The sequence below is a fragment of the Pleurodeles waltl genome, chromosome 1_2 (genome assembly GCF_031143425.1).
Source record: "Pleurodeles waltl isolate 20211129_DDA chromosome 1_2, aPleWal1.hap1.20221129, whole genome shotgun sequence".
In the NCBI taxonomy this organism is placed as follows: domain Eukaryota; kingdom Metazoa; phylum Chordata; class Amphibia; order Caudata; family Salamandridae; genus Pleurodeles; species Pleurodeles waltl.
Window position 1 is genome coordinate 1,108,870,490 of NC_090437.1, and position 22,307 is coordinate 1,108,892,796.

Consider the following 22,307-nt stretch of genomic DNA (forward strand, 5'->3'; position numbering starts at 1 on the left):
GTACCTGTCCGTGTGTCGAAGGCCAGGAGATCATTGACTAGACTACTATCATTAAAGAGAATCGAAATATAATCAAATTCCGACCCAACTGATTATATCTGCGGACCTCACATATATCGGACCGGATAACAGAGAGGCAATTCCTCTGGGAATGTATCCAATGAATAACTTTGTTAATTAGAGAGTCACTGGACTCTCTATTGCCCTGAGGTAGCTTTGGCACCCTAGTCAAATATATAATGGCATCTTCCCTCCTCCTTCTTGACCTTCCCTTGAAGTCATGTGTCTGGGAAAATGTCGAATAATCAGGGTGTGTAACTGAAAGGGGACTAACACGAAAACTTGCTGCAGAGGGCGTTCCTCCTGAATTTAACTGAGAGGTTTTTGGACAAGGAATACCTATATTCCCCCGTCCAGAGGTGTATCCACACTTGTTTACACCTAATTTTGGAACTCGCTCATTGATGGTAGAAACGGTCTGACGGACAGACCTGCCATGCCTTGGAGAGCTGCCATTACTTCCCATAGCGATATTATATGTAGAAAGAGAAGTTGTTTTGTCACCTAAGGTAAAGAGACTAGATTTTTTGGATTTCATCAATGGATCAGAGGAAGGAACAGACTCATCGGCACAATGCAATTACAACCAGGCTTTTGATCATAGAGTCCAGAGATTTTGTTGATCAGAGATAACAACAGACACTAATTTCTGAGAAATGGTAGCTAACTGAGAAGCTTCATTGCTGCCCATCTTTTTATCCAGAATATCCTTGTCAGTTCCTTCTACGAATAAAGTTTGTGAGTGTCCAGGACTTACAGAATTAGAGGAAAAAAACGAAAACCTATTTGATAGCGAATAGCAGCAGCTGTGTTGTTTTGGAGAGCCGGTGGAGCTATAGGCTGATGCTTTTGCCTCGCCTACAGGGTGCTTGGTTGAAAGGCCAAAATGGTATGAGAGATACCGGGTGGGCTCAGAGATATTAATCATGGGGGAGGGGGTGGGAGGGGCAGGTGAGATCAGTGTGTTGCAGAGCTTAGGCTGTTTATAAGCCTCCAGAACTGCGCATGCCGATTTGTCTTTAATTCGTGCAAGAGTTTTGCAGTTAGCGCAGCTAGCGCAGCTACCTCGTCTCTTTGATGTGTCCTTAGGTGTCCTCTGTAGGCCTGGCTGGAGATAGATACCAGCTCTCTCAAGGCCTCATTCCTAGGTTCTTTCCGGAGACGGCGAAGGGCAGAGTTTAAGTTCAGTTTAAGTGTATTTGTATACCTTCTTGATGAGGGGTTTTGTAAGCTGTGGGATCTTGTTCCTTGAAGCTGCTGATGGTAAGATGCCAGAAGCTCTACTACAAACTCGTCCCAGGTTGTTTGTGGCGCTTGCTCAGGGTCTGCGAGGTTCAATTTAAGGGACCATATTCACTTGGCTGTCTCTGCCAGCGCAGGAGTGGTCTTGGAGGACCACTTAATTCGCTTCCCATTAGATATATATGTGGCTCGCTGCAACTTGTCCGAAGGTTTGTGATGTTCAATTGGGTGAGTAAAATGCCTCTCTTGCAGTAAGTGATCACTCTCCCCGCTGCTTGTTACCTGAAATTTCTAAATTAGTCCGGACAGGAGTAGGGATAAAATTGTATAGTCTATTATTGATTGTGCTTTTTGATCAAAAAATTTAAATGAGGGGGGTTGGTCCGTACAGTAGCGGCCATTGGCAGATCGGAGTCACTTTGCTTCAAGATCTTTTATGAGTTTTTCCCCTAGTTTGTCCCCCTTGCAAGTTCCAGTAAGAACTTTGTCCGGTATCTGCCAGAGAAAGTTCTGCGACAAAGTGGCTTCATCATGTTAAAATCACAGCTTAGGATCAGTTGGGGGCATGGAACTTTTATTGACTAGTTCTTCAATATTCTCCTTCAACTGTCGTGCAGCTTCTAATTTGTAAGTTTTTCCTGGTGGGATATAGATATTCATTAGGGTGAGATGAAGGGTGGCGGGGCCTCGTGTCACAATAAAAAGAACTGTCAACAGGTTTACTGCATGTTACTGGAGACTTATGATGGTGCCCCTTCATTGTTGAACGCCCAAAGCGAATCCTTTTTGTTGCTGGGACATGATAACTCACAAATCATGTAATTGTAGGTGGGGATTCTGTCCAAGTCTCTTGCAGCATTATTATCTGGAATGATGTTAGGTAGCTGAGTAGGCACTTATCTTCCGGTTTGTCCAGTAGCCCATTAATATTCCAGGAACATATTGCAAAATTGGTCTTGTCCTCTTCGTTGCTGATGTTTCATCTGTCCCATCTTGGTTGCCTTGTTCCTATGCTCAGTGCGCTGGGTAATCAGCGCCAGTCGTTAGAGAAGGATGATGCCACAGAACAGGGAAGAGATGCTGTACTGGGCCATGCCGTGCTGTGAGAGTTCCTTGAATTCCTCGAGGTCTTGTTGGAAGCACTGGGTGATAGTTGAGACCCTTGACCACCCTGTTGATTTAGTAGAGGATGTGGATAAGAAGGGTGTATTGCCAGGGTTATGTTTATCCCCCAGCTCCTGAGTGTAGTACCTACTCCAAGCACTTGCTCTGCTACCTCTGCCGAGGTCCAGGTCACTTTGGTTACTTCATTCGTCTGGGGTGCCAAGGGAGGGATAAATGCCACTGAGACCATGTCCGCCGAGGTAAGATTTGTGGTTTCGGGAAGCTGTCCTAACAACCATAGAATGTTCACACGGTTCAGCAGGTCAAATGTGCCTCTTGATCTATATTCCGGGTGCAGCAAAGTTACTGTGGAACTTGGGTCACTGTTGTGATCAAAGAAGGGCTTGTATGGGCTACTTGCGACTGAAGCATCATATGGCTGGTCCTGCTTTGAGGTCTGGTAGCCTTGAAGGTTGTTGGGGCTGTTGATGTAAGGTTGCTCTCCTGTGCCCTCTCCCTGAGCCTTTCTTGATTTACTAAGTTCTTGGACAGTTGGACCTGGCGAGATCTTTTATCAAAGTTTGCTGTAACAATAAGGGGCACATTTGATGAAGTACATTTGTCAGGGCATTTGACGGTTCCCGTAGAAGGGGGCCTAGCCATGCCTCCTTTGACAATGATGTTACTACTAGAATCACCAACGGAGGTTCCTTCTCGCGATTGGCTTGGTGGGGAGGTGGAACTGGAGCAGGTCGTCAGTTTGAAAGCGCTAGATGACCCACCCTTAGTTTCCAATGAAGATGTGTGTACTTGAGTCTGAAGCCCTGAAGGAGAACAGGACGATATTTTGGGACCCCCTACCTGGCTACTGAAGAAGGAAGTAATGTTCTTCTTATTGGATGTTCTTAGTCTGTGTTTCCTCCCTTTCCGTTGGCAATTCTTCCAGGATGGGGGTGGCGAAAGATTTTTAGCTGGGGTGCCAGCTGTGACAGGAGGAAGAGGGGCCCCAAGGCTGAGAGGAGGCCACGAGTTCTGGCTCCCGGGGAGGCTGTTCGTGAGTCTGAGTTTTGCAAGGAGGTTCCGGTGAGCTGTGCTGCTTGATTGTTCGCTGGCGTTCGGTGGCCATCCGTAGGTTCCTGTAAATAGGGCTTGGAAGGTTCCAGGGATGTGTCCTGCAAACACGTTATTGAAGGCTGCAGAGGGTTGTCGCTCATGGGGTTAGAGGCGAGTCTGAGAGCAACCGCCTCATTTTGAGCCAGTGCTCTTTTCAAGTCCTCAAAGACGCTGCTTAAAACTCCTGGTAGAGAGCTTAGTTTATCCAAGACTGAAGAGCATGTACAGGGACAGGCAGGTAACCAGGAATCTGCAGAGTTCTGAGCTCTGACAATCAAGTTATTGAGATCTGCAATTTTTGAGTCAATTCCTGAAGTAAAGACTGCTAATGTATTTAGCAATTTAATTTGGATGTCCATTTCGGTGGACTGAAGGTTTAAGGCTTTAGTAGTGAGCTGTAGAGTGCTCTGTATGATATTCAAAACTGTTGGTATGTCTGGGGCTGTGGCAATCTCAGAAGATATATCGACCCACATTTGGGGCCCAGTGTTAACGCAAGTCCCTGCAGATGAACGCGGGGTAGAGCAAGATTGACTCTGCCTCAAGGCGCCTACTCCATCACCGTCACTGTACACTGCCACCATTGCTTCCCATTCCAAGGAGGTAAGAGATGACGGATTCTGCTGCAAGCAGCTTGCTGGTTTATCCCGGAGAGCAGAGCAGCTGAGGGGTGCAGAGCTGCTGAGGGGTAGGTTGAGGTAGGGTCCATCCATTGGGTGCTTTACGAGTCCTGGCCCAACTGTGGGTCTGCTTGCACTGCGCTGGAGAGACCGTCGCAGGAACAGGCTTTTGGTAGATGGTTCAGGCTTAAGCCTAATGAGTGCAAGGGGCATGGCTGAACTAAGCTGGCATGCTGGAATAACTGCCTTGGGGCGATGCCACCAGAGAAATGGGGGAAAAGTGATTGAGTTAAGTTTATCTGTGCAGCCGTTACAGCTGATAATTTTGTCTGCGGATAGAGACTTCCTCCTGGTACCACGTGAATGGACCTGAACCTCTGTAAAGGGTTTAGCCTTCATTTGCAAGGAGGATGACCCCGGAGGCAGGGAGACTGTTACAATAGATGGATACTCAACAGTTTGGGGAATTTTGGGGGTGCACAGTGAGTATGGAGCTAAACCAAGAGCTGCTACTTGGCTGATGATAATTGGATTGTAAAAATATACAAGGGTCTGGATTTTCCCCAGACTTGAGTTCAGAATAAGAAGTAGAGACATAGGGATCTCAATATCAAGGAAGGAGGCCGCAGGTAAAGTAATAAACTCCAACACAGTTGTAAGCTTATTGGTCTTCACAACCCGTTACCAATTGTTCTTTCCACACCATGGGGACAAAAACACTATAGTTTAAAAAAATGTTTGAGGGTGCACACTGAAAATAAAACGCACAAGCATATTGACATTTTCTGGGTGTGAAAGAATTAAAATAAAAAATACACTACAAATGCCCAACTCACTACGACTGAATGAATGGCAGGTAATATGCAAGCAAGGCAGTAGGAGTACATCTGGAAATGTACAACTTAAAAGGATTTCTAGCTTTATCACGTTGAGCTGTCATTTGCTATACACACACACAGTGTTCCACCATCGCACAAGGGTGCGTGCTTTCTGTCAAGCACAGGCTTTGAAAAGGCACCAGGGCCAAGGTGAGAGAGGCTCAGTCTACTCTGCTCTTGCTGTAATTTGTCTTTTTGCTAATAATTTTTAATCTACCTCCATGGGTTTAGACTGTACAGCCGCGTCCCCTAGAAGGGCTTGGTAAGGAGTCACAGACATGCAAGGAGCCCACTGAAACCCTGTGATGGGTGTCTGATACTAATCCAGATGCTAGTAGGTCAATAGCTTTTGGTTTGGATTAGGAACCACAGCACCCTTTATAAGCCACTGATTTTGATTGCTTGCACATGCTTGCAAATTAAGTTGTTGCTTGTCTTCAGTGCACGGAGGCTTGGCTGCAGCACATGTAGCAACTTGATTACTGCACACAGAGGAATCAAATCAGATGTGGAAATCTATGGAAATCCAGACTCACGTATATCATTCACAGATTTCTTTATACTTTCTCGTGAATCCCTTCCTAAATATTGCCACATTCAAAGTTGTGCACCGTAATCCTTAATACTTCACACAAAATAAGCAAATTAGAAGCACCATTGATTGTGAACCCCCATATATGTGGGAATGTATGGAAATTCAGACTCATGTATATCATTCACAGACTTCTGTATACTTTTTTGTGAATGCCTTCTTCATATTGCAACATTCAAAGTTGTGCACAGTAATTCGTAAAGAGGTTTGTTACTGTCAGCTATCAATGAACTTTCAATTTCACTACACACTGTTCACAAACAGAAAAAATAGCTCTCCCACGTGACTAAATGAAAGAAATGTATCAGTAAAACAGAAGCCTCTCGTTAGGGCAAGGCAAGGGTGGTCCAACAATACTCTATTTATATATATACATACACACACATGCGAAACAAGCAAGGAGTCAGATATGAGGAAATGAAAATTAATCACTGGGCATTAGGCTGATTTGTATACCATTTCACAGTAGAAACCTATCTAGACAATCAAAAGGCGTTAATAATCGACGTGTACCTCCTTATCTTACTGTTTTGTCAGAGCACATATATTCTTACATATATTATTTTAGAAAACTAAGTTCAATTAGACATCTTATTTCAGAAACAAATTATTTAATAAAAAATAAAGCACCCAGTCCAGCAAGGATAGATGTATTAAATAATTTTTTTTAGTACTCGATTTTGACATCAACGGAGCAACACAACACCGCAGTTTAAATGTTTCATCTGTCAAAGTTTAAGAGACACACTAGAAAACAACTTTCACATCTCTTTAAACTGTAACCACATTGGTGCATTGCTTGTTACAGTGATTTGAGAGCGGAGACATCACCATTACAGTTTAGTTGATTATTGTCAGCTTTTACTTATTTTCTATTACAAATACAGCAATGACTAGTCCTTGACTGAGCGCGAACATTTACATAAACCAAGGGTAGTTCTCCAAGGCCTCCACAGTGTGACAATACTCATAATGTATCCTTCTTGGTCAAGAGTAGATTGAACAGTAAATTGGAATTTTTGATTTGATGATTCCAAGTGTTTCCTGTTGAGATAAATGCATAGTTAGGATTAAGTGAAATAATGTAAAACATTGATACTGAGACATGTTCATACTTGTTGGAAAATGGGTTATTGGTAAGGGCAGGTAGGTACCTACACCTAGCAACAAGCCACTAACCTCCACCTAGGTACAGTTAGGTCTCAGTAAATTAATCCCAGCTCAACCCATGGTAGCTTGGCAATGAGCGTCAAGGCTTAACTTAGGAGACAGTGTGTAAAGCATTCAAATATCACAAAACAGTAACCAAATAAAACACAGGAAACAGTTTAAAAATCCAAAACCAATTTATAAAAATAGTTTATATTTTTATCTTTAAAATGACACAAAAACGATTAAAATCGGTTCAGGGGAACCGGAGATATGAATTTTTAAAGAATTATTATTTTTCTAGCGCTTAGAAACAAAAAGCGCCAATCGGGTCATCTGGTTGCACCAGAACCGGGGCAAAGTCAAAGTTTCAGGCCGACCGCGATGGAGCCCTGCTCGGCTACAAGTCGCGGGAGGCCTCGGTTAAAAAGTTACCTTCTGACTTAGTCTTTATTTTGAAGTTTTTCTTCACCGGGACGAACCTGCCAGTTGAATCCGACCTCCTGGAGCCCTTGTCCGGATACGCGATGTGGGTTTCCTCGGTGGTGATTTTTACCTTCGGACTTAGTCGTTTTTTCGAGATGAAAATCCTTCGACCGGGGTAAACCTGGATCTTGATCCGACGTCCGTGGAGCCCTTCTCGGATACGATGGCTGGGAGGTCCCGGTCAACTTTTTACCTGCGGACTTAGTCTCTTTTTCGGATGTTTTTCTTTACCGGGACGAACCACGAAGTCAGGCCGGGTCGCGGTTGAGGCAAGCCGGCTAGAATTTCCGCGGCGGGTCGGTCCCTCTCTGGAGCTTTTTTACAAAATTTTTCAAATCTTCTCCAAACTTCTGGGGCTTCACCCAGATGTTCTTTTAAGGTAGATGTTCTTTTAAGGTTCTTTTGGGGTCCACAGCTCACCCCAAGGGTCCAGAAGTTCTGTGATGGTCCTTGGGGGGTGCGGACTTCAACTCCCAGAATGCACCTGGCGCAAACTCCTTTTTGGCCACTGGACAGTGGTCAGCTGGTCACTTTTTCAGGAGTTGGTGCAGGGGACTCTGGATAGCAATTTTTCACCTGTAGCAAACAGGGAGTCCCTCCTTGAACCAGTTGAAGCCAGGCAAGGTCCTTCTTGTGGTGAAGCCCAAGTGTGCAGCTGGTGCAGTCCTTCTGAGTGCAGGTTCCAGGTGCAGGCCAGGGGTCCAGCAGGGCAGTCCTTCTTCTCCTTTAGTTCCTTTCTTCTTGAAATCTGGCGGGGATCTGAGGTGTGGGGGCAGGTCTGCCAGTTTTATCCTTGCTCCTGGGTGAAAAGCAGGGGGGCCCTGGTTCTCCAATCAGGGACAGGGTCGTCCCCCTGTGATGACCACTTCCTGGGAAGTGTGGCAAAAATCCATCCCAGAAGGCAACAGTCTCTAAAAATCCAACATGGATTAATCTGATTTTTGGAGGTTACATCTGGCTGAGCCCACCCACTGGTGTGGCTAAAAATCATAAACACACCCCTCTCCTGCCCTCTCCTAATCTAATCAAGGGGGCACCTAATTGTCTGGGGTTGCAGGATGTGGGGGTGTTGCTGGGTGCTCCAGATGTCCTTCTCTGCCTTTGAAGACCAGTTTGGCAGCCCTCCCCCTTCCTGCCTCACCATCTGCTGAGGGGAGATTCTCTCCCCCAAGCACATTCCTTTGTGTGAAGCCAGGCCACTTCACACCTCATCAAGGCAGCCTGGCAGAAGCTGCTGCAGGCTGGCCAATCAGAGCACAGCAGCAAAAACAATGCAGAGCTGAAATTGGCAACTTTTTAGGTAAAGTCTAAACTTTTTACCTGAACAAGTTATATTAAATCCCACAACTGGAAGTTGTGGGATTTATTACAACAATTAATTTGATACCAAATTCTTGGTATGTAACATTTAAGGAGACTTTAAAATTTAAAATAAAGTCTGCCCATTCTAGCCTATGAAGGCCATTTACTTCAATGAGGGAAAAACGAATTTGGCTGTTTTTACCTCACCAGGGCTTATAAATCTATTTGTATAAAGTCCCTGCTTATAGTTACATGGCACCCAGCCCTAGGGGCACATGGGGCACACCTTAGGGGTGACTTATATGTAAAAATAAGGTAGTTTAAGACTTTGGAAGTACCTTTAATTCCAAAGTCGAATTTGCATATAACTTTAATTTAAAAGCAGCCAGCAAGGCAGGCTTGCTTTTAAAATGACACTGGGCACCTCAGCAGTGCACCTAGGTGTGCACCACCTATGCTGTGGTCCCTAAACCTACATGCCCTACCATATACTAGGGACTTATAGGTAGGTTAACTTAGCCAATTATAATTAGCCTAATTTGCATATCCATTTTACACAGAGCACAGGCCCTGGGACTGGTTAGCAGTACCCAGGGCACAGCCAAGAGTCAGTAACCACCAGTACCTATCCAAAAAGAGTGGGGGTGATCAGGCAAAAAAGGAGGACTTTCCTACAATACTTTTCTAGTCAACAGTTCACCTAAAAGCTTCATGGTAAATGAAATAACCTGCTTTTCTTGGCTGGATAGCCAGAGAAAGATTTAAACCACAGCTGGAAACCACCAGTGGCTTTTTCCTTTTTGTCGGAGCCTATCAACCCAGACCACTAACATGCTCACATGCTATGTCCAATCAGTCTTTTATTCAAACCTCCAAATAAAAAGAGGAAGGTGATGGTCTCACCAAGCTTCCAAAATATTCATATATAATTGCTATTAAGTTATTATTCATTTATGTAATTATAACTACGTATAATGCAGATACAGAGAGGGGAAGTAAATCAATACATTGGAAATTAAAGTTAAACAAAGAGTGACTGGTAGCCCCATAACATTTGGGGCCAGATGTAGTAGGAAATGGGTTTGCGACTCGCAAACCCATATACAGAATGGTGTCCCTGACACCATTTGCGAATCGGAAGGGGGTCGCAAAGACCCACCTCATTAATATTAATGAGGTGGGTCACAATTTGCGACCCCCTTGTGATTCCCTGCACTCACACGAATGGTGGCCTGCTGGACACAGCAGACCACCATGTCTGTGACTGCTTTGTTAATAAAGCAGTTTTTTTTTTTTTTTTGTATTGCAGACCGTTTTCCTTAAGGAAAATGAGTTGCAATACACTCGAGAAAATGAAACCATTTCTCTGCCTGCTCTGAAAAAATATTTTTAGAGCCATTCACAAAGGGGAAGGGGTCCCATGGGGACCCCTTCCCTTTTGCGAATGGGTTAGCACCCACTTCACATGGGTGCTAACTGCAAATTGCTTTGCGACCGCTTTCGCGGTCACAAAGCAATTCTGCATTGCGATGCGAATCGCAAATAGGAAGGGGAACACCCCTTCCTATTTGCAAGTCGCATTCCCATTTTGCGAGTCGGTAACCAAGTTACCGACTCGCAAAACGGGAATGTGCATCGCGATGCACGTTTTGCATGGCGCAAACTGCAAATTTCGCAGTTTGCGCCATGCAAAACGTTTCGTACATCTGGCCCTTGATGTGCACCAGGACATTGTTCATTGTTTAAATATGCTCAGCCTGCTTCCACCTTAGGATGGATTTAAAAAAACACAGCTTTTTATTAACAACACAAATAACCATCATCAGTCACTGGAGCATGGGTTATTTCTAGAGTAAAGAACATCAGAAGGAAGTTGTTAGACCTGGCCCTCTCTGCAGGGTCAACAAAAACATTTTGCCTTCCTACCCCTTCCTTTGCTGAACCAGTTTTTTGTTGGCTTCTCGCACTCTGTGCATTTTACCACTGCTATCCAATGCTAAAATGCTTGTGCTCTCTCATTCAAACATGATAAAATTGGGCTAAACCTGACTGGCACATTTAAGTTACTTGTATGTCCCTAGTAAAGTGGTACTATCTGTACCCAGGACTTGTACTTTAAATGCTAGCAGTAGGCTTTCAGCACTCACTGTGCCATCCACTAAAGAGCACAATAAAACATGTCTCAGGCCTGCCACTGCAACCTGTAGTGCAGTTTTAAACTGCCATTTAGACCTGGTAAAACAAACAGTTTGCCAGGTGTGAATCTTCCTTTTTATTACTTATAAGTCACCTTAAGGTAGGCCCTAAATGCTCATAGAGCGGAGTGCATGGTATTTAAAAAACAGGCAATGTGGATTTAAGTTGTTCATGTCCTAGTAGTGAAAAAACTCAGTAATTTTTCACTCCAGTAAGGCTATCTCTCCCATTGACTAACACTGGGTTACTTTATTACATTTAATAAGTGATAACTTTGGAATGGAAGCAGATGGAGATTAACTGTTTAAACTCAAATGAATTGTAACTTGAAATGTTCTTTAATGGTAAAGTCGGATTTAAAGTTGCAATTCTGAAAATTCCACTTTTAGAAAGTTGGCACTTTCTTGTCCTAACCATTTGCGCCTTCCGACAGTATCTTGGGTCACATGACTGAATGGCTCTGCTGTTGGGGTTTGTGTATTCCTGCCAGTGACACAAAAGGGTGACTGCAACACTTGGGTGTGGACAGGATGGCCAGTCCTGCCAAGATGGCTGAGGGCACAGCTATGCCCTGCCCCACTTAAAATACAAAGGGCTTGCTTGAGCACATACAAAGGACACAGACACCAGCCTTTTGTCACCTCCAAACTTCTCGGAGCGCTGACAAGGGAAGGGAAGAACTTTCAAGAACTAGATGAGGTGTAGGACAGGGCATTCCCCCCCCACACACAAAGGGTCGCACCAGATATAAATATTGCCCTTCACAGCCAGGCATCAGTACGCTCCAGGACTTGTGGACATTCCAAAAGAATAACTGCCTTGCCCCCAGAGGACTGCCTTGCTCTCTGAGGAGGAAGTTTAGACCTGCTCCCTTCATACCAGGCTAGCTTTAGTAACTCCAAGGGTCAGTTGGCTGACCTCCTGCCTGATCTACAGGGACACAGCAAACTCCACAGGCCTCCCTGCAATCGCCCAATCTAACCTGCTGCTCTGGACCTGAAAATGGACCTACCTCAGTCCTGCTGGCCTCTGCTGGAATGAGTTCTGGATCCCCAAGGAGTGCCTTCCCTGGTCCTTGACTGGCATCAGTTGAGTTTCTAATGTGAAGACAAGTGAAATCCTGAAGTTTTGGGCTCTTTGCAACCACAAACGAGCCCATCGTGCCGAGGTTTTGTCACCCACATTGACTGCTAATGTGAAGCGCCAGTAAACCTGACTCTTCACGACACAACAACCACCAGCAACAGAAAATCTGCACTTCGCTCTACAGCAATGACCATCTGCAAAGTTTTTCCTGCTCCTCGCAGCCTTCTCCACCGCAAATGGAACTCTTCGTTCCGCACTTTAAGAAGGCAACTTTTTTAGTAGAACTAATCTTGTCCCTGCATCCGGCCCACACTGTATTGCGATCGGCCTCAACTTCTGATGACCGCGAGCAGCGCTTTGTGCTTTTAGGTACTATACCTACCTAAATTTGAACTTGCGTATCTCTGGTTCTACTGACTGGAATGCTGTCATTCTGAGACTTTCTTTGTGATGTATTTTCACTTTATTACTGTTTGTGTGCTGCATAAATACTTTACACTCTGCCTCTAAGTTAAGACCGATTACTTTGTGCCAAGCTACTCAAGGGTTTAACACAGGTTTGTTTAGTGACTATTATGGTTCATTCTGACAAGAACTGTGATTTTTGCTTGAGTGGGCTTCTACATCCCCTTCAACAATTAACCCAATTTCTTACAGGAGTTGTGGAGCAAAAAGCCAATGTGTTTAAACAAGGGGCGTGTGGTTGATGATCTCCATAAGAAAGGATACTCAGACCATATGGAATTATCATGCCAATGCAGTCAACGACCCATTCCCTCAGAACTGTTCATTAGGAAATCAGCTACATTTCCTACCCTTATGATAACACACAGTTTAACATCTTTTTCAAGGAAATGGACAGAAAGTCTTTAGGAAAGATAGGGACTCTTGTATGAGAGAGGTGTCCTAGACTATTCTGGTTCACTTACTCAAGCAAAGAGTTCAAAATCTAAACTGGGATAGATAACCCCCTCAGTTTTATCCAACCATGCTTTAGTGTTGGATAAAGCTGTATCAGATGCAAAAAGCAGACTTAAACCGTAAAAAAAATATTTTGTGTCCCCCTCCTCTGTGTGCCCAGCCTCCTCTGTGGAGGAGGCTGGGCAGTGTTGAAGCGCCTCCGTCCAACGGGTTTATGAATCGGGTGAAGCAAAGTGGCAAACTGCTTTACTGGATGGCCATCTGACCTTCAGAATCACTCCTGAAATAATGGACTCGACAAGCCTCTGTCAGTGTACCGCACATGACATAGCAGCATTCGCAGCATACTAATGACAGCTTTATGCTCGACAGCCCCGCTGCGGACTACGTAAGGCCACTCGATCCTTAGCAACATTCCCTTACTGAGACGTCCCCCCCACCCTCTGCTCCTAGTTGGAGGAGCACTGGCATTGGACGAACTTACTTCTGTGGTAGCCGCTATGAAATCCGGAAACCCCCCGAGCCCAATGTTACTCTTTGGAGTGCTATCGAAAATACGGCAACATCCTCAATCCCTTTCTACTAGAGATGTACTCAGAGGCTCTTGCCTCTCTCGCCAAGGGGCACTTCCCTCTGGGGATTGACAGTGCTACGATAGTGGTTACTGTCCGAGCTGGGCAGCAGCTAGGGCAATGCCCTTCATAGGTCCTCCTGAGGTTGCTGTATGCCACACCAATGGAGCAGGTGCAGATTAATGGAGTCCTTTCCGATGGGTTCCCGAGTGGCAGGGCTGCCCCCTTTCGCAGCTACTCTTTGCTCTCATCAGCGAACCACTGCATGTCTCATTTGCGACGATGTGCAGATAAAGGGTTAGCATACGACTGATCAACTCGATGACAGAATTGCACTACAGCAAGACAACATCCTCCTGTTTCTTGAACACCCACACCTATCGGTGCCCTGGGCACCTGAAATTCTCCACCTCTATGAGATGGCCTCCAGTCTGCAGGTTAATCTGAGTAAGCCCATCCTCGTCCTGATCTATGGGGGTCGTCTTATGGTGGAATGGCAGGGAGTCCATATCCATCCACAAAGTCCCTGCCCTGGCTCCAGACTCACTACAAGGGGGTATGCAGCTCTTTGTGTGGGGACAGGCGCAGCCTATTCACCTGCATGTGTCAGCTCCTTCCTCCCATCCTGACCAGGATGACCCATCATGATGTTAAAGGCGTATCAGTCACACCTAAGCACTCTTTGTAAAGTACTTTACACTGCATGTTATTTCACAATCCTTGAGCTCTGTGTCACAGGTCTTTTTGGTCAGATGTTTAAACTCACCTTGCCTCCATGCTGTTCAAGCTTTTGTAAAGCACAGGTTACTTGGTCCTTGAATTTTTTGTCCATCAATCTCTTTGACAGCTACAAATAAAAAGAGAAACGTTAGCTCACAACTAAGTACTGGTTAACAATGAGTGATGTGAAATAGCCACGTTGGATCACAAACACTGAACAACATTTCCTTTTCAAGTTTAATGTGAAGCAGGTTAGGCTACAGCTCTAACCAGGTAAGCAGGAAAAAGCCCTTCATATATTTTAGCATGTGACAGCAATGGGCAGAGACATATGGAGCAACAACAGCAACACACTGAGGATGAAAAACGGAGTAGATCTAAATAAACATACGTACATAACAGAAAACGGGAGACACAACAGAACCAGTGTTGCATGGAACAGAAAAGTATATTGGAAGGGTCACGGTGATTTTTTTTTCTTCTCAAAACTATTTTGTGTTAATTTGAGCAATATATGCCACTTTAATTTTATTATGGAAACATACACAAGATATCTACAATACTTTACTATTCATAACTATACAAAATAAGTTAAATATACCCACTATGATGCTTATAAAAGTTTAGAAACTGCTAATCCTGCCATCACCAATTTAAGCCCACATTTCTCCTACTTGAATTCCAGACAGACCCACTAATCCCTTAAATTATCCCCCAAAAAATACTGGATAGGACACAGTAGATAATGAAACACCAACTGGATGGAAGTGAGAAACAACCGCTTGGCCAATAGATAACAAGAAAAAAAGACACTAACTAAAAATAATACACAGAATTATATTTTAATCATGGTATTCTTTTAAAATTTCCAGAGGCGAATTGGTCTACGCATTTCTTCAGCAATTAATTGTTTTCTATCACTACTGAAATACTTGGATCTTCACAATAGCCTTGTACCTTGGCTTTAATGGTGACTTCCACTTTTTCAGAATACCTTTCTGCAACAATCAATGCTTTTAAAACAAACACTTTAAGCCCCTGAAGCATTCTGTGAAACAACATCACAGTTTAGGGGTGCCCCATTAACTAGAAAGTTAGTCTGCAACCTATCAAACATTTCCCTCCAGTAAATGAGCATTTAATCAAAAGACCAAAACCAGTAACTAGGGGGCCTTTACAGCCTTAGGTGAAAGTAGTACAATATTCCCAGAAGAAGACCTATTGCAACAATCCTAGATTATGGTCTAGGGTAAGGAAACATCTAATCTGTGGCCAAATCCACTGGTGATTTGACCTCTTTTGGAGTTTGTAAGAGACTGGAGCATTAGTTCAGGGTTCGGAACTCACCTCAAATAATAACCACAATCCTTGTTAGTGTGAACCACTAAAGTGACTAAATAAACCTGTGCGCAACCCTCTGCTACTTTGGGATGGAACAGTCAGGCTTAACTTACAGGCAATGTGTAAAGTATTCATACAGCACTCAAATAGGAAAAAAATGAAAACTCAATATAAGAAAAATCCCAATCCAATTTAGAAAAATACTGAATAGTTTAATAACTAAAATGACACCAAAAGGACAAAGAAACAATAAGTAGAAACACAGATATGAATTTTAAAAAATTCCATTAAAATTACAGCACCAAAAATCACATAGAACCAACTGCAGTTATCTGGTCCCCCTACATGGGGTCAAAGTCTAAAGTTACGGCCAGCCACAATGGAAAAGATATCAGATACAGGGACCAGGTTCGTCCTATTGGAAAGTTTACTTTCTGACCTAGAAACTTTTAGGGAGTAAAAGTGGTCGCCGGCGAGTCATCAGTGTGGCAATCTGCAAGATGGATCCGATGCGGGGCTTGACAAATGGCAAGTTTTTGAAGCACAGGGTTGAAGTGTGGTCATCAATGAAGGCAGGAAAGTTCAGAGTTGGTGGAGTCAAAAGTGTGTGCTCAAGAAGGCCTTGATGTTGACAGACTGCTGCTCGGTCCCTACGAAGCCCCCTACATTAGAAACTTTGTCAGAAGTCAGATCTCCTTCAGAGGGGCAAACCAAGAAGATGAGGCTGACTAGAGATTCAACATCAAAGGTTGCGGCTTTGATGGAGACTCCGGTTTCTGTTCGTTCTCCTGCCGAAACATAGCACAGTTGTTAAGTTCCAGCTCTTGCAGTTTGGGAACAGAAGCAGAACACTCTAAGACAAGTCTAAGGTCCAGGACATGAGGGGGAGCACCACTTGGGGGTTAGGACTCACTCTAACAGAGGCCAGTAGCAAAGTCCAGGACAGGTTCATTTGGAAATGGTCAGTTGGGTATTTGCAGGGAAAGATGACTCTGTAATCTTGTTGAAGAGATGTCATTCAAACTGGAGGTCAACCGAGTGACCCTTGCAGTCACTTCTGGGGTTCAAGGCAAGCAGATCCAGACTTCCTTCAGGTGTCAGACAGCAGGGCAGTTCTTCTTCTGAACCTCAGAAGTCCAGGAGTGCTCTGAGGAAAGGTATGGGGTGGGAAGGGCACGTTCATAACTGGTGCTAGTCTATAAGTCGTGAGCAAGCCTTTGTCCACCACCCTAAACCAGTTCTGGTCAGTTCCTCTACCACCACTGGGTTTGGCACCAGACTGGCTAAAAAGATGAAGGGGGGCAGGCCTAGGTGGAAGCTTAATCTGTCAGTGATAAGGTAGACATCTTCTGAAGCTCAGGAAGGGGCAGAGCACAGACCCTCTGGCCATCCTATGAAGGATGAGGTCCTCCTCCTCCAGGCCCTTTTGTCCACTGTCTGGGATCAATACACATTTCACCAAAGATGAGCCATTAGGGTAAGGTGACAGCTGGACACTGGCAGGAAAGCCTTTTGGTTTTAGGCAGGAAAATGACAACATTCTAAAAGGGCCATTTCCAAACCAGTAATATGAAATCAGACTTGATCATTAAGTTAGATTTTAAATTACTTTTAAAATTAGTAGTCCTTGAGCCATTTTTCTAGCTGCTCCCAAAATAAATGTAGCACTCATTATGGGTAAGAATGCAAACCAAAGTTAACCTATGAGTTGGCTGGCCTTGCAACCATAAAAAACACAACTTTCGTCTAACAGAGCACTTAGAACATTAACTATATGTGCACTACTTATTAAATAACATGGACCTTGCCCTATGGCCATTTAAAGCCCACCTTTATGGATGACTCATAAGAATTCAAACTGAAGGTTTAGGCCTGGAAAAAAGTTTATTTTGCCCGGTTGAAATGGGAGTTTATAACTGCACAGCTAGGCTCCAAGGGCAGAACCGCAGACAAGTTTTACAGCGCTACTTTAGGGGGCACTGCAATGAATGCTGTAGCCCATTATTAGCATTTTATTTACAGGCTCAGGAGACCTGTGAAACCGTATATTATGGACTTACACGTAAAATTAAATTAAAGGTGTCAATTAGGGGTATACCAATTCTAACAGGCTTAGAGAGGAGAGTATAAGCACATTTCTACTCGTCAGCAGGGGTCAAGTGCACAAAGTCCTATGGCCAACAAAAACAGGTACAGTAAATGGCAAACATCTGGTCTGGTAGAAAACAACAAAACAGAAAGTAATCTCCAAGAGAAGTCACATTCATTATTCCGAACTGTTCAAAGTTTTCAGGTGCAAGCTGGATATATATCACATCTAGTCTGAAAAAGGAGTTTCATAATGAGTCTGTTTCTATGTTCACAAGTCAGGAAACAAGTCGAATGGAGCTGCATGCCTTGGTTTCCTATTAAACATGTCCTTTCCAACTTTCCAATCCTTACAATGACTTTTATTGCTCCCCTTAAAGATGACGTCTAACAATCCAAGTTGGTGACTCGGCTGTCAGAATAAACATGAGATACTTCCCACTTGAATTCCTCAATAGCCTCACAATTCTAAAGAGAAACACAAAGACCATGAACTCATTAAAGAGAATCCAAGTACTGCACACCAAAGAGTAAAAAGAGAAACTAGAGTGACCAATATTAACTGAGGAACTACCACAACAAGCCAACACTCTTACACCGAGATTTCAATAAATCAATGCTTTTTAAAGTCAATGCAATGATACAGAACATAGACTGACTAACATGCTATAAAACACTTCCTAATATGGATGTTGGAGCTAGCTTTCTTCAAGTAAAAGTTTATATCTCTCATTTGAGAGCCTGGATGCCAAAAACTGCCTACTGCGCAGGCCTAGTACAGATCAACCTCATCAGTTTTCTCTGTGCTAAAGGAAAAGGAGTCCATGAGCACACAAATAGAGGAAGAGGTATAAATTATTTCAATATTTCTCAAAGGTAGGTGTGCATGTTTATCAATACTACTCAGCCTTAAAAAATGCCAAAGGTAGCTTTATTTCTTGAACCAAATAATTTGTTTTATGGGTCACTAAATACTGAATTTCCAGCACCTGTTACATTCCCCTACCTTTACCAGCAACCTAAAACTACAACTACAGTATTCTTCATAAGGACAGGGCTACTAGGACTGCTGGCAGGGTGAACGTTACATTCAGGAAATTCCTTCATATTTCTCTAGCCAATTAACAGTTTACTTGAGCCAGACTTAAATGCCAACCTTTTAGGTTTATAATTCGGTTAATTGTAATATACTGAGCATTGACCTATGGCACATTTGAATCAGCAGGCTGAGATGGAAACAAAGACAAGAGAGAGGGAAATCAAATGGAGTATTCAGACAGATGGGGTGTGGGTAAATCTGGGAGATCTCACTAAGTAAACATTAGGTTTAGAGCTTCAGTTATAGCTCCAAGAGTCCATGCCAGCTGTAGACTGGGGCTAGTGGCTGTGTATTGGTGACAGAGCAGGAAATAAAGGAACTAAAAATTTCCAAGTACTCTGTGTTGTGGGCTGAATGGTTTGATACTGATTAAAGGTAACTTTAATGTTTCCCACTCTTTAGAGTTTTTATTTTTTTGGCATGTTCAAAAAGACTGGAAGATGGAGGCCTTTTCAGTGGGAATGTCTCATGGCATAGATGTAAAATGCTTAGTTCCTCCACTGTTTGACCCTTGAGGAATTAGGGTTCTTCCAATAGGCTGATAAGGCAGTTACGATGTACAAACGTCTGTTACAGTGTTGTGCTGTCAGCATTCCAAATTGAAGGGTGGAGAGAAGGAGTCGTTTTAGATTTGTTTTTTATATGGGAGATAGTGGCAATAGAATCCGATATCCAGTTCAACTACAAATATACATATGATCACATGCTTGAACATCAAACTGCTGTTTGGCACAACCAGCAGATTAACAAGATTTGAGCAGTACTAAAAGAATTCATTTGGAAGATGGAAATAGACTGAATATTGCAGAGCTCTTTCTGATATTCTTTATTATGGCTTCTTGTGATGTTCAGAAGCATAGTTTCACTTTGTTAGCGTTTTGTGAACATCTTGTTCATAAATGCTGCTATTAAGGTAGTGTATAGTTGGGATATTTTAGTGGCGTACATTCATTTGTGTTGGACTGTAGTAATGAGAGTAGCGTAAGAACAAACTACTTATCTTCGGTAACAAATTATTTGGTAGAGACATATTCTAGTTGCAGATTCCTTATCTTAGAATTTCCCCAAGGCACAGTCTGATCTAGAGATTTTTCTTGAGCAGTACCCTTGCGCAATCAGGTAGCGTCGGTCGACTCTGCATCCATCACTGGTTCACCTCATATGACGCTGTGGGTCATATATAGGTGCCACCTTGGCACGCTGACATCAGTTTCTTGTCATGACTTTCCATGCGAGAAGCACAGAGCCATAAAGAACACTGACTCTGGTGCGTCAGAACTAGGGCCCTGAAAGGGAAGTTCCTATCCCTAGAAATCAGTTCACAGAGAGGGAAGGATGGTATGGTCGGCAAGAAATCTGCAACTAGAATATGTCTCTACCAGATAATTTGTAACCAAAGATAAGTAACTTGTTCATTTGATAGAGACTTCTAGTTGCAGATTTGTTACCTTAGCATAGATACCCAAGCAATATCATCACCGGAGGTGGGTCTTCTAACCAAGATCATAATAGGGAGTCCTCCAGAACTGAACAGGCAATGTACCTGTCCCTTCGGACCTGACTGTCCAGGCAATAGTGTTTGGTAAACGTGTACAGGGATGCCCACTAGGCTGTCTGGCAGATGTCCAGGGCTGGAACTCCGCATGCTAACGCAGTGGTTGCAGCTGTTGCTCTGGTGGTGGGAGCACGTAAACCCTCCAGGGGTTGCTTTTTAGCCAATGCGTAGCACATTTTAATGCAAAGAACAACCCATCTAGAGATAGTTCTTGTGTGCACTGCCTGACCTTTCTTCGCACGCACATAACCCACAAAGAGTTGATTATCCACCAGAAATTCTTTGGTACGATCAAGACAGAATGCAAACACTCTTTTTGGGTCTAGGCGGTGAAGTCTCTCCTCTTCCTTAGGGGATGTGGGGGCGCGTAAAATATAGGCAAGGTGATGGATTGGCCTACATGAAAGGGTGTGACCACTTTAGGTAGAAAGGAGGCCCTGGTACAAAGCACCACCTTGTCAGGATGGCTAGAGATGAAAGATGGCTTTGAGGAAAGAGCCTGCAGCTTACTTACTCTGTGGGCAGAAGTGATGGCTACAAGGAAGGCTGTCTTCAGAGTAAGAAGCTGAAGTGGGCAGTTGTGAAGTGGCTCAAAAGGAGCACACATCAGAAAAGTGATAACTAAATTCAAATCCCATTGAGGCATTATGAACGGAGAAGGAGGAAATAGATGGGTAAGACCCTTTACAAATTTTCCAACAGTGGGAAATTTAAACAAGGAGGGTTGGTCAGAGATAGAAGACAAATACCCTTTAAGGGTGCCCAGTGCAGAGCCCTGCTTGGCCAAAGTAAGAACAAACAAAAGAACCTCAGAAAGAGGGGCAGAGAGGGAGTCAACAGACTTGTCTGTACACCATGCCACAAATTTGTTCAAATGACAGGTGTATACTGCTTTGGTAGAGGGACGCCTGGCTGCCAAGATAACATGACAGACTTCAGGCAGAGAATCAAAAGCTGTCAACTGCCGCTGCTCAATTTCCACACCAAAAGGCTGAGACTGGACAGGTCCGGGTGGAGAACCGTACCCTGCTGCTGCGACAGAAGATCCTCCCGAAAAGGCAGTCTGAGTGGAGGATTGATGGCCATGCTCAAGAGCTGGGGATACCAGATTCTTCGTACCCAGTTTGGAGCAACAAGAATGAATTGGGCCCAGTAGTTTTTGATCTTCTTGAGAACTCTGGACAGAAGTGGTATTGGTGCAAAGGTGTAGAGGAGGCCTAAGTTCTACTCAAGATGAAAAGCGTTGCAGAGCGAATGCCGTCTTGGAAACTCCAGCACGCAAAACAGCTGACATTGCGCGTTCTCTGCAGAGGAGAACAGATCTACCCAAGGCTCTCCCCACTGCTGAAAGAGACCTTGTGCCCCCTCTTGATGGAGACCCCATTTGTGATCGACTAGGCATTGACCGCTAAGTTCCTCTGCTCTGGCATTCAGAGAGCTCACCAGATGTTGAACCACCAGGGATATGCCATGATGTTCGAGCCATGTCCAGAGGCACAGAGCCTCCTGACAAAGGGTCCACGACCCCACCCCGCCCTTCTTGTTGCAGCACCACATGGCGGTGGTGTTGTCCATGAACACCTGCACCACTTTCCCTTTGAGAGAGAGAAGGAATGCTTTGAATGCTAGCCTGATCGTCCTGAGCTCCAGGAGATTGATATGGAGCCCACACTCTGCCGGGGACCAGAAACCTCTGATCTTTGCCTCTCCCATATGACCACCACATCCCAGGAGTGAAGCATCGGTCACTAATGTCATATCTGGTTGGGGAAGGGAGAAGGATCTGTCTCTGACTCAGTCGCAGTTCAAAAGCCACTACTGCAGATCGTGCACAGCTCCCTCAGAGATCTGGTCCATGTTGGATAGATTCCCCATATGTTGAGCCCACTGGGACTTTAGGTACTACTTCGGAGCCCACATATGCCATGTGGCATGTGTCACCAGCAGGATGCAGCAGGTCATGAGGCCCAGCAGCCTCATTTTCACTGAAATCCAGGATAGAGGCTAAAACATCGGTATCACAGTCTGAATATACTGGACTCGCCGCTTGGGAGGATAAGCCAGAAACTGCACTGTGTCCAGAACAGCTCAGATGAAAGGGAGCACCTGAGAGGGAGCATCAGGAGGTCCGCCATAGCGTGGAGGTGGGAGACGACAGCCTGGGGACAGCCCATCTTTAACAG

The 22,307-nt window shown here is 44.3% G+C and overlaps 1 protein-coding gene across 2 annotated transcripts in view; it reads right to left on the reverse strand.

Annotated features, from left to right (window-relative positions):
* Window positions 1-6,200: 6,200 nt before the first annotated feature.
* The window catches only part of PACRGL (parkin coregulated like), a 157,130-nt gene continuing 141,023 nt past the window's right edge, over window positions 6,201-22,307 (reverse strand). For both annotated transcript variants that reach the window (XM_069234732.1, XM_069234725.1), the window contains exons 7-8: window positions 14,088-14,168; window positions 6,201-6,653 (exon numbers count right to left, since the gene is read on the reverse strand). In XM_069234732.1, coding sequence (XP_069090833.1) covers window positions 6,597-6,653; window positions 14,088-14,168 — 138 coding nt within the window. In that variant the 3' untranslated portion in view covers window positions 6,201-6,596. The remainder of the gene's footprint in view (window positions 6,654-14,087; window positions 14,169-22,307) is intronic.